The 12521-nt window shown below is 49.4% G+C and overlaps 2 protein-coding genes across 2 annotated transcripts; both read left to right on the top strand.

The window, feature by feature from the left end:
* Window positions 1-7661: 7661 nt before the first annotated feature.
* Window positions 7662-8352, top strand: LAESUDRAFT_758113 (uncharacterized protein; the record flags this gene model as incomplete). The annotated part of the gene is made up of 5 exons (XM_040912413.1): window positions 7662-7714; window positions 7765-7784; window positions 7835-7997; window positions 8051-8181; window positions 8234-8352. 5 exons carry the CDS (start codon window positions 7662-7664, stop codon window positions 8350-8352), a joined length of 486 nt encoding a protein of 161 aa, XP_040765726.1.
* On the top strand, window positions 8284-12004 carry LAESUDRAFT_91127 (uncharacterized protein). Its single transcript, XM_040914872.1, has 3 exons — window positions 8284-8374; window positions 8434-10880; window positions 10934-12004. The coding sequence occupies exons 2-3, from the start codon at window positions 8529-8531 to the stop codon at window positions 11726-11728; spliced, it is 3147 nt and encodes a 1048-aa protein (XP_040765725.1). The 5' UTR covers window positions 8284-8374; window positions 8434-8528; the 3' UTR covers window positions 11729-12004.
* Window positions 12005-12521: the final 517 nt, after the last annotated feature.

Genomic DNA, 12521 nt, shown 5'->3' with positions numbered 1-12521 from the left:
AACCAGCCGTGTGTTGATGTAGCAAGAATATGCTCCTGAATCGAGGAGCGCCTCAGTCTGGACTTCCCTTACTCCCTGTTTGAGGTGAACAGGTAAATCGATCGCGTGTTTTGACGAACCAGTAGATGCGATGTATAAAAAACTTAATACTGGTACATGCGAGAGTGAGTAGATACTATTACAGTGTCTATGGGAACTCTGGCCAGACCTCAGAGAACTCACCGAAGAAAATCCTCATCATCTTCTACCTCCGTGATCCTAGCTGCTTTGACAGCTGGTTCAGGTTCTGCCTCCTTTTCCTTTTCCTTCGCGTCGTAGCTGGCGATGAAGGCACGGACTGCTTCATATCTCGCCTTGCTGTCGTCGGAGATGTCTGAGGCTGTGTTTGAAGAAATTGTCCTTGTTGCTTGGCCCCGCTTCGGCATTTCGAATTTGCCTTTGTACTTGGGGTCTGGGCATCGCTGTTTAAAAACGAAGGGGTGTTTCCCACATCGTACACACAGCTTCTTCTCCAGCCATCCTTCTTGTTCCTTGGTAAGGGTGGATACTCGATCCATGACCATTGCATTGGGGTCTTTTGGGGCCCGTGGTGCCAATGATGATGATGTTGTAACTGTTCCGCGTTGTCCTGCTTTGTCGGCTCGGAACTTGGACTCCAGTTGAAGGCACAGGTCGAGGTATTCCGGCCATGTGATGGGGTCAGAAATTTCTAGGCTGTCTTGTGTGACCATTGTCTGGTGTACGTCCTTGCTTCGGTGTTCAGCGATGTAACCGATGAGTGCAGTGTGCCCTAAGTTGGTCTTAGTGGCCCATTGACGGAACTGTTCTGCGAAGGATACCATTGTGGGATACGTCTTGCTGCAGATATCCTTCAAATGCTGCTGCGCATCCTTGTCCGGATCGAGGGTCCTGTAGTTTACTTTGAGAATGTTGACGAAGTCTTCCCATGTGCCAAGTGCCTGCCGTGCTGCTGCTCTGGTCACATATTTGGACATGTATGTGAACGCGCCACCTTCCAAGTGCAGTAAGGCCATGGTAATCTTGTGTTCATCATCGTTGATCTCGTTCCACCGCATCCATATACCGAGTTGTTGGAGCCAGTCCTCCAGACTTCCTTTGCCCGAGTAGTGTGGAGGTTCGGCAATTTTGATGCGTGGCTTGTGCAATTGGACCGTGCCGGATGTTTGACCTTGCATCGTAGTGACGCCGCTTGCTTTGAGCGAAGCTAGCTCGTGCCGCAGCTTAACGTTAGCTGCCTTGATTTCCATCATTTCTTTGCCCATGTCGAGCATTGCCACCTGGGTTCCTGTGAGCTCGTTGTTCAAAACTGTCATATGCACATCTTGTGCGAGGATCCTATCCTTGAGCTTCCCGATCTCCGTCTGGAGCATTCCCTCCTTGAGTCGGTGTTCGCTCTTATTGTTTTGGATCAGTGACTTGAAGCCTTTCTTGTGCTCGTACATCTTGTTTTCGAGCACATTGTAGATCTTGGCGACTTCAGTACTGACCGTGAGTTTCATTGCGACAATAACCCATTCGCGGATGTGGTCCGGGACTTCTCCGGGAGCGGACTGTCTGAGCGCATCTTCTAGATGCTCGAACTGGTGTCCATCGAATTCTCAGATGGGGGGAACATAGGCGGGTAAGAGTGATGGGGTTGGGGATGCTGGTCCTCCAACTTGCGATGCAGAATCCTGCGGTCATAGTGCAGGTTCTGGTGAATTGCGCTGCGAGGTGCGTGGGGTGCTTCCGTCGTGTGCCGACTCGATGTTTGTATGCAGAATGTCATCCATTCTTTGCCTAAACGTGGATGCGTATGCACAATCGGCTCCTTCCATTGTGATATAGATGTAGTTAAACTAATTGAAGATGAAGCCTAGGTACTGCTTGTCCTTGACTTTCCCAATCTCCCTGACGATCTCGTCTAACCTCTGCTGCTTCCCTATCTCCTTGAAGTTGATCCTTCCTATTTCTAGGCAGCACATGTTGATGACCTGTTTGTCAACGAAGGTGTATTCACGAGTTCCCGTGTAGAGGTCTGCGCAGACTTTGTCTAACTCCGACGTGAGGAGTTGTACCTTCTTTTATTTGTCCTGATCAATTCTCTCCCAGAACGCTCCTAATATCGGTTGTAGTCTGAAGCGGGTAGCAGAGACCTGCTTCTTGAGTGTTTTGATGTGGAGGGTGGGCCTGACTTTGGACGAAAGAGGGCGAATGGGTCGTGCGTGTGTGTTGACTTTAACAAAGTTGGGAAGGGGTCGCACTGGCTGTGGAGCAACAATGATGGGGGGAACGGCGTTGGAGGTGATAAGCTCTGGGGGCGGTGCCGGCTTGTGACTACCAGTGGTAAGACGTCCCTTTCTGGGCTTGTAGCGTTCGAGCGGTGGGGTGTGATCGCATGGCTTGCAGATGATTCTGCACTTTATGATGTGTGTGGTATCTACAACCCTAGCTGCTGCTCGCTGCCTGTCTGTGGATGATGCGCCTAGTGACGTGAGTGTGAGGAGCCTTCCATGCTCCTTGTTGGTTTCCTGATGCTTGTAGTGGGCGTCGAGGTCGATTCTGAGGGTGGCCTTGCACTTTGAGGCTTTGGGCAGCTCAGAGTCTTGCTGAGGCTCACGCCGGGTAGAGATCAGATTGGAATGTGTGTCAAAAAAGCCGCGCGCTACGGCTGAAACTGCTTGCGCTGAAAATACTCGGCCACTTGTGTTAGACACTAAGCAGGGGTGCAGAAAATGTCAGATTGTTTCTAATGTCACGGTAACACCGGACAAGAGATCAAAGAGATAAAAAGGGGCAGTCACGTGGAACGTGCTGCCCTGATCCCCCTGATTCCAAAAGTATCCCCCTGAACCCTATGTGGTGCAAGAGCCTGTTGACTTACTGGTCGATGTGGCAGACGCAGGGAGGGGTTAGAGATATATGAAGGAGCTGGTGAGCTCAGTGAGTGCTACAGGTAGTAGACGAGGAGAAACAATCTGAGGTTTCGTCCCCTACATGGCTGGTCTTATATACACGTACAGCGGGCTATCTTACCTAAGCTACCTATCTACGGGTATAAGCAAATGGCCGTACATGAAACAATAGGATGTCCAGAAGTAGAACAATAAGTGGGAAGATCGATGGTTGCTGCAGTAATGCGTGTGCACATCGTGCCTATCTTGATTTCCCTTTTGTTCTCTGGTGTGAACATCGTATCTATCTAGGCTTCTGGCTAAACTAATAGGAAGCGGAAGGCCGATGTATAACAATAGTCCTTGTTCCCTTTGTTCCCAAATGGGTGCCTCTATTGTATCCTGGAATAGACAGGTCCGACCATATCATCCACGGGTCTGGACCATAACATGTGATGTGGACTATCACCTGATCTCTACGCGTTGCGTCTGTGGCTGAGTGGTGTGAGATATTAGTGAAGCACGTGATCTGTGGTGTGAGAAAAGTCACGTGTGGACTTTGTGGTGAAAATCTGTGACAGGTACAGAAAAAGAGAATATCATCGAACAAAGTGCACGACGCTGACAAGGTGATCATTTCCATTATGATAACTTCTGTTCATCCAGGATGGACCCAGAAGCACGGCTATCTATTCAATGATACCCAAATATATTAACCTCGACCCAAGACTCAAGGGAAACTTACTAATAACATACCCGAAGATATCCACGAACTGCGACCTTCGTACCTGGTAATGACTGGACTAAGATACCTGGCTAGTACTATATATCCAAGGGAAAGCCCAAGGAGTCCAGGCAAGGTGTGATGAGGATGTTCACACCCTAGGATGGGGGTAATAGGGGTTACACCCTAAAGCATAGTAGCAACCCTAGAATAATAGGTATTCTCACCAATACCAAGGTATATCTGGGAATAACCTTTTTACGCCATCATCATGATGCATACTCAATGACGCTAGACCTCGTTGATACCCGGTATCTATAAGGCTCGGCCCTAGGATGCCGAGCGCATGCATTGCCTGACAAGCATCGTAACTGCAGGAGACAATAGATTCAAGGATCACTGAAGCCGAATCCCAACTACCAACAGTCATTATTCAGATATACCCTTTTCCACACACTAGATTGGCACAGGCACTGATCAGATAAGATATCCAAATCAGGTAAGACCAAACCGAGATAGTGGTCACAACTATACCCAACTACAATACACTCGGCAATCTGACAGCTTCGAGTGCCACTATAGGAACTGAGCCTATTATATAGTACAATATCTGGAGATACCCGTAGAATACACTCTCCACTTTAGGACTTGCTGGACCAAGATACCCGGCTGTCCTCCACCCTATAGAAAGGGATGAGCCCAAGAGAAAAAGCAAGTAGGCATCAGGAAGACACCACATAGGATGGGGGTAATATATTCTACGATCCACGCTCATTACATCATGATCAAGGATTTGGGAAAGTACTGAGTACAGCTCAAGGTGGGCAAACTCCAGATAAGTAAGCCACGGACGTATATCAGGAAAACCCAAGATCCCATGGTAATGACGGAGTTAGAGAAACTTCATGATATCCAATATGGTAAACTGACACCCATCCTCTGATTACCTGGCTGCTTTGAGCACCATTATAGGAACCGTGAGATAATCACCTAATCTGAACAAAAGCAATAGATAAACCCCCATAACAAATGGTGGACCGAAGCAAGGATACCCTTATCATATTATAATGATTACTCCGATACCCTATCATATGATGGTTATACCCTCGAAATGAGAAGATGCACTGCTAGCAGCTGAAGGACTGCGATGCACATCCATTACTTGGTGTAGTCAGACTAAGAAGATGCTCTATATACAGTCTACAGCCAAGACGAGTACCCATCACCCGAACCCTCGATACCTGCTTGAGGCAATTAGAGCCAAGATGTAATTAGGAAGATTACTATATCCAGTCACAAGGGAAACAAGTTTAGGCAAGACGAGAAACCTAATCGACTAATACATATATACCAATCTGGCGCAACATGATCTCTACTAGAAAAGTACACCGGGCCATTACGGGTCACGAGTCACAAATATACCCATGACAAATGGACATCACAGACTCAAGGAGCCACTACAACACCATTACAGGCAAAGGATACCCACCGATGGTCGTACTCATTACCAACAAATCAGTAATACAAGGATCACAGCTCATGTGATTATACTCATTACAGTGTCACAGTATTAGGTGGCATCTTTCTTTTTGCACCATTAAAGTCATCATTCAGCAACCACAATTGGTTATTCTGATGCCTACCTTCATATTGATCTCACAAAGTGGATACTTGAACAAACAGCACAATACACATACATTGGGGATACGACTGTATCTACCACATGACCACCAAGCGCCCATGATTCAGCTACCCAGTCACGTGACACTGGCCACTTGCCCTATCCAGAAGTTATCAGGCATTGATCACGTGGCACCAGGTCACTTGCCCAGAATGAAACTCTTTGGCCCACAATAGGCTTACCCATGCTCATTGGACCATCAAGCTAGCAAGCACCCAATTTGCTGTCAAATAGTAGCACCAACATTAGAATATGCGCTATGGTGGAACCCCCATTGGCCACTCAATAAGTGGCACCACTTCAGCCACTCACATAGTGGCACCACTTTTCAGCAATTATCCCATTGGATGGACCATGGCCATTTCTAGATAGTGGTCATAGTGAAGTCCAGAACCATTACTGGTTCTGGCAATATGTTCACATGTAGGTATCTGAGGTCTCACAGTAGCACAGTGCCAGTGGCCCTGCCCTACATGTATATAAGTACCTATGAGGAAGCTGGGTATCCCCAGTTTCATTCATCTATTTCATGCAGCTTTACAAGCCATCACCCCCTCTTTGTGTGATATAAGGCTAAGGGCCCTTTGAGCCCCTTTTTGCAGGCTGCATGTCACTGCATGCCTTTTTGGCCTGACCCTTTGTGGCAGGTTCATATTTTGGTATTTGTGCAGGTCACTGAGCGCAGCTAGCACCTTGCAGCCATTTTCTTGCCTTTTGGCAGGATCTATGATGTGCTGTGACATACAGGGTCCAAGGGAACAGTGCGATCTGAGACATCACATACCCTATATTAAAGACCATTACTGGCAAAACTAATCTTCCATAGATGCCTGGAGTGGTGGAGGAAGCGACACCTGATCCAGGACAGATCACTGAACCCTGAAGGACAAAAGACGATGTCCAGTGTTGTAGAACGATCATCCATACCAAAATACCTGATCAATCTACTGGAAGCACGGACTTTACACGTCTATACCCATCATCCAAGCGAAGGGACCCTGGGAACCACACCCATACCACTATAGATAAATCTCTGCCAAGCAATGCTAAAGGAATCAGCAAATGATGGAGAAGATCCTCCTGATGCCAAAGAAGTATTCCAGAAGCAGAGCGTCAAGGCAGGGAATATACCAGTGGAACCCATAACCAAAGGGCCTTGTGAGGACACTTTGACGTAGGATGGGGATTCTGTTACGATCATCGTCATAACCACCTTCTAGGCGCTCCAAGGATAGGACGCCTGGACCACTTCACCATATATCCTTACCATATATGGACTCAACACGTGGCTATCATAGGATACCCACACCACCAAGGGACATTTGGACATCCCTCGGACATTCACAAGTCACGTGACCCTATGTCACGATGACATCATAGACCTAGACCATGTAGAAGCATCGAGGCTCCTACAGACTCGTCTGGACTTAGCTACATCATAGCATGCCATAGCACACCACTATGGCCTAATCTTGTGTATTAGGGTACCGCTGGGCTTACCCCCAGTACCAGGGGTCCTACCCCACTAAGATATATACTAGTTTGAGCTGGGGCCTACCCCCCAGTTTCGAGTTAGATCATCACCCCTTCTACTTGAGCCAAAGGACCCTGGCGGGTCAGGCGAGAGTGGAGTGCGCGGGTTCTTTAGATCCATAACATTGAGGTGATACTCAGCTGCCACTCGCCTCTTCAACGTCCTTGTCGATATCGCGTCGCGCAGGTTATAATCGCACCTGCGTGTCAGAATAGTCAATTACGTAAAGGAAGAGCTGACTTCTAGTATAGCTGATTCTCAAATCGATACACAATCACTACTCAGATGTTGCTGAGGCTCGCACAAGAGCTTCGCGTGACTGAGCGCGCGGTAACTCAAATCTTCGAGTCGTCTTCAAGGTCCCGGACCACGTCAGTGGATGCAATGTGATGGGTTGACGTGCAGTGAACGTTTCGGCTCGAGGCAGCGTCGCCAAAGTGACCCACATCTCGAACACGTTTTTGATCAGCGCTCGTAGCTGTGCTGCATAGCCTGTGCGGACAGATTATTGTTTCCAACTATGACTCGTCCAAACACAGGCAAGAAGCACTCGCTACATCGCCGAGAAGACATCGTCAGGACCTAGAAATATCTTATCCAAATCGTCTCTTAAAGTCGCCTGTTTCACGAGCGTTGGGCACTATTTCCGTCCTGGCTCCCATATAGCTCTTTATGCCGACTTCAGCTCGGCCGTTTCTTACACTCTCAGCGTCGCTACACGGAACCGTTCGCCGTCTTTGCAGAGTCGCCAGCAGGTCTTTGATCAGTGTCTTTGGAATCGCCGCCTTCAAGTTTCCTTCACGCATTCCTCTATAGGCTCGCGGTCTGATGGCCAAACCACTCCTTATCAATACCGAGGCGACGGATGTCAATCCAGAGTTGTAAGTTTTGCATATCCTGACTGAAAATGTGCGTTGACGTACCCGGTCAGACCCCAGATTCGTCTGGAAGGTACGACGTGCCGATCTCACGCGACATGCTATACTCATTCGTTGACTCAGAGTTCGTCATCAAGCCATTGTTGAACGAAAATCCCGCGGTCCTTGATAATGTCCGGCTGTCCATCCGGATCGTAGCTAACGATATCCTCATTGGGCAGACAAAAGCAGTTGAGAAGGAACTGGGAGAAGCACGTCTCTGGAGGTTCAGTGACAGCATTGACGTGTGCGTAGCAGAGACATGTCTGATAATGCCAGAGGCTCATTTCCTACCCACAGCCCCTCAGGTGTCCCATCATTCCTCCTTCAGGTCTTTCGAGAGAATGGACAGTTAGCAGCTGAGCGGATGAGTTCTATATCACACAACGTCGTACACATTTGCACTCGCCTTACCGAGGAGACGACGTCAGGTATAGACCACACACAATCCGCATTCCACTGATGTTAACTTCACTTCAACAGACCCGGTGACATCTTATGACATCACGGACGTGCTTGGGGAGCTGCCATCCTATCAAGTGGATTTTATTGCGTCAACGTCAGGGTCTTTTCGTCACTCGACCCTCGTCAGAGCCTTCTGAATCACTAATGGACAAAGTCTAGGTACGAGGCCTCATCACCCCTGTTTGCAAATACCTTTTCAATATACAATTCTCGGCCAGTGATTGCTCTCGGCGAACTTGGAATCGTTGGATGCCTGCAGTTTGTTTGCCACAGAATACGACAAGAAAAAGTGCTTGTTCGGGACTTGTTGTCAATGTCGTACAAAGGCCTTCAATTCCTGCAAGCTATCAATGCAAGTGGAGCCACAGTACAAACCATAATTGCTATGGGCAATGCATTCTCCAGTGCCTACACCCTTTGTCGTGATCCCGCCGATCTCGACAGTGCCATCCAAATCTTCGCGTACGCCATAAAGCGCTGTCCAGATATCGACCCTGGTAAACCTAAACACCTACACGACCTTGCGCACCTGCTTCTCGAGCGCGACCATGGCGATGACATCGACTCGGCATGCTCGGTGCTCGCGGATGCTGTCCGGCTCGATTCCGAGAACCCGAAACTTATGCAGTGTCTTGCGCAAACGCTAGGCACGCGTTACAAGAAACGTTCCAACGATCCTGCGGATCTAGAGAGAGCCGCCCAGATATGGGAGCGTTGCTTGCAGTTCACTCCACAGGGTGACGTGCGTAGGCCTGCACGCCTCGCCAGCTACTGCATATGTCTCGCCGACCTCTCGAAATGGAGGCGCATACCCCTGCTTCAAAAGGTTGCCGTTATGGTGCATCAAGCTACCCAACGCTTCACACATCGCTCCGCCGAAAATGCTCCGTTATTGCATGTTCTCGGCGTCTCGTTAATGCGAGCCTTTGAATGCACTGGTGGCGACCTCGGTATTCTACATCAAGCAATCAACATGTTATCGGCTGCCATCCAACTTACTGCGCACGATAATTCGGCATACCCACACTTCATGATTGACTATGGTCATGCGCTTTGGGTGCGTCATCGTTGGATCGGTGATGCCGGCGACCTCGATGAATCTATTCGGGTCCTCGAGGATTTGGCAGGATCTCTCACCAGTAATCACATCTGCTGGCGTGACATCCAAATCAACCTTGGCAAGGCGTACCTATACCATTTCCAACGCAGCCATGATATGTCTGATATCAACAGAGCTATAAAGATGCTGGACAAAGTTCTGCACCTCATTCCGAGTGGACAACAGTTCGATCACTACGTGCATGGTCTACTTGCCCAGGCACTGAACTGGCGAAGTTACTGGCAAAGCAATACGAGTTCCAAGTGCGACGAGGGAGGGGACATCGAGAGGTCCATCTCCCTATACCAGAAAGGTATCGACAATATGGCAGAGAATGATCCCGACATGTACCAGCACCTGGGAGGTCTCGCTATTGCGCACATCATACGCTATGAGTCACTTCAGGACCGCAGTGATATGGATCGAGCGACTGTGCTTCTCGAGAGAGCTCTAATGCAGACCCCGGATGGCCACCCGCATCAAGCACTACAGTCGCACATTTTGACGGATGCGCTCCTCGAGCGCTCTCAGAGATTCGAGACAGCGGAGGACCTATTAAAGGCTATGCTGTATTATTCCATGGTTGCCCGGTCGAGCTCAGCAACCGTCTACCACAGATTCATCGCCTGCAACTCATGGGCAATGTGCACTCGTCTATTGAAGAACTCTCAGTCGTTGGAGCCGTACTCCCTTGCAATCGAGCTTTTACCCCAAATTGCCTGGCTTGGGTTGTCCGTGAAGGATAGCCAGCGTCGCGTGAAGAATGCAGGACTCATAATCTCAGAGGCTGCTGCATCGGCCATACAATTCGGCCAGCTCGAATTAGCTGTTGAGTGGCTAGAGCAAGGCCGTTCGATCGTATGGGGTCAGATGCTCCAACTTCGCACTCCACTAGATGACTTGCATAAGGCGCATCCTGACCTGGCAGTGGAATTACAGCGCTTATCCAAGGAGTTGGAGATCATGCGCATTCACCGGAGTGTCATAGATGTTGCCGATAGCTCCCTCAGATCGACCGGAAGGTCCACCCATGATCTAGCTTGCGAGAGAGAAGACCTCCTGCAGAGGATCAGGACGTTGGAAGGCTTCAAGCAATTTCTGTTACCAAAGACTTTCTCGCAGTTACTCTCAGCTGCAAACGACGGCCCTGTGGTCATGATCAACGTCAGTGGTCTCCGTTGTGACGCATTGATCTTAATTCAGGACGTAAATGAGCCCATTCACGTTCCTTTGACCGGATTCTCGTATCAGCATGCTCAGGAGTTGTACAACTCACTGAGAACCTGCATTGCTGCTAGCGGTCGCGACATCATTTCGAATTCAAATAGGGAGGCGAAATCCGTACCGTCAAAAGAAGCTGAATGTGGCCTCGCTTCAACGTGGCCTCCATCCCTCGATTCCTTTTCCAGGGTTAATGCGCGCGATATTGCATCGCATACCGATCGTTTAGCGAAGTTAACGTTGGTCGATCGACCATTGCAAGGACCTGAGACAGTCCTCGAACATATTCTATCTGAGCTTTGGCACCGTGTTGTTAAACCGGTCCTAGACAGCCTAGCTATCTCGGTACGTTGCCCTTTTGTGTTCAACACATGGAAGCATTGAGTTTGCTGTATCAGTCTCCTTCAGCAGGCGAGCCCCACAAACTTTCCCGCATATGGTGGTGCCCTACTGGCCCATTGGCACTTCTTCCAATCCATGCGGCGGGCATCTACGGCACAGCTGAACCAGCACCGAAACTACACGACTATGTCCTGTCGTCGTACACACCTACGCTTACCACCCTGATCAACGGCCACCACAGAAATGTTCCACGTCGGCCCAAGATCCTCACAGTTGCACAACCATTTGCCCACGGACAATGTCCTATTCTGGGGACGCGACATGAACTGGATATCATCAGCAAGCGTATAGAAGACTTCGCTTCCGTACGACTCGAGGAAGATGCTGCTACTGTCGAGGAGGTCATGAATGCGATGACAGAATCTAATTGGGTTCACTTCGCTTGCCATGGTGTCCAGGACATGCGGAATCCGACGGAAAGTGCACTGCTACTTGCTGGCAGCTCACGGCTGACGATGTCGGAGATGATGTCGTTATCCCTTCCCCACGCGGAACTCGCATTTCTTTCCGCATGCCAGACAGCCATGGGGACGGAAGAGCTAAAGGATGAGGCGATCCATCTTGCGGCCGGGATGCTATTCGCTGGTTATCGCGGCGTCATCGGGACGATGTGGTCTATCATGGACAGTGATGCCCCTCAGGTGGCAGACGATGTATATGCACATCTGTTCAAGGATCAACAGCCTGACGCGACAGAGGCAGCATACGCTTTGCACGTTGCAACGACAAACCTGCATAAGCAGGGCAAGCCTCTACTCAATTGGGTGCCATTCATTCACATCGGCGTTTGACGTGGAATGTGAATAGCATCGATGCATGGGGAATGTAGGAGTTGAAATGTACGGCATGCCCCATCCTGGCAGCCACTCATTCCATCCTAATGTCAGCTCCGCTTTGTTCACATGGGTGTTTGACGGGGGCAACGAGAGATTGTAGAATGCATCACTTATCTTTGGTTTGGCCCTTGCTTGTGATGTGGGTATTGTACAATGGCCCGCTGAATTACTAGCTTCATCTAGCATCCATCATATACCTGACTAGCTTCGCCTTCCACTTCTCAATATATCTTGCAGTAAGTGCAACGCTTCCGTTCTATGGGGAGATTCTGCATGTGCACGGTATGATGTAAATCATGCCTATTCGTTGTCTATCCGATTTTTGGCTGGCTGTATCATCAGCTTTCATTGCATGTACCACGATTGCACACACGTTCCATGAATAACTGATGCGTCCACTTAGAAGGTTTTTAAGACATGCCGCACTGATAGGAGCTCGTTCGTGATGGAAGGTCTGAAGACTGAGACCACATCGCGGAATTATGAATGAACGCTATTGAACAAAGTTAGACTCGGTGGTGCCGCATTGTGCAACGGTGCAGATATGAAGGTAAATATTGTGCCAGGCGGTGGTTAGTAGTACCTTGACCTTGGCGCCTGTGTGTGAACTCGCAGCCAGCCAGCCTGATGCGTAATAGCCGCCGGGCACTACCTGTTGGAAGTGGCCGACCGACGGCACTTTCGGTAGAACGCGCTCAACGCGTCGGGAGGGAGGAGCGCCAAGCGATGGCTGAAACGCGTCGCAGGC

This window comes from Laetiporus sulphureus (genome assembly GCF_001632365.1).
Source record: "Laetiporus sulphureus 93-53 unplaced genomic scaffold LAESUscaffold_13, whole genome shotgun sequence".
NCBI classification, from domain to species: Eukaryota; Fungi; Basidiomycota; class Agaricomycetes; order Polyporales; family Laetiporaceae; genus Laetiporus; species Laetiporus sulphureus.
This window is presented reverse-complemented; position numbering and strand designations above follow the sequence as displayed.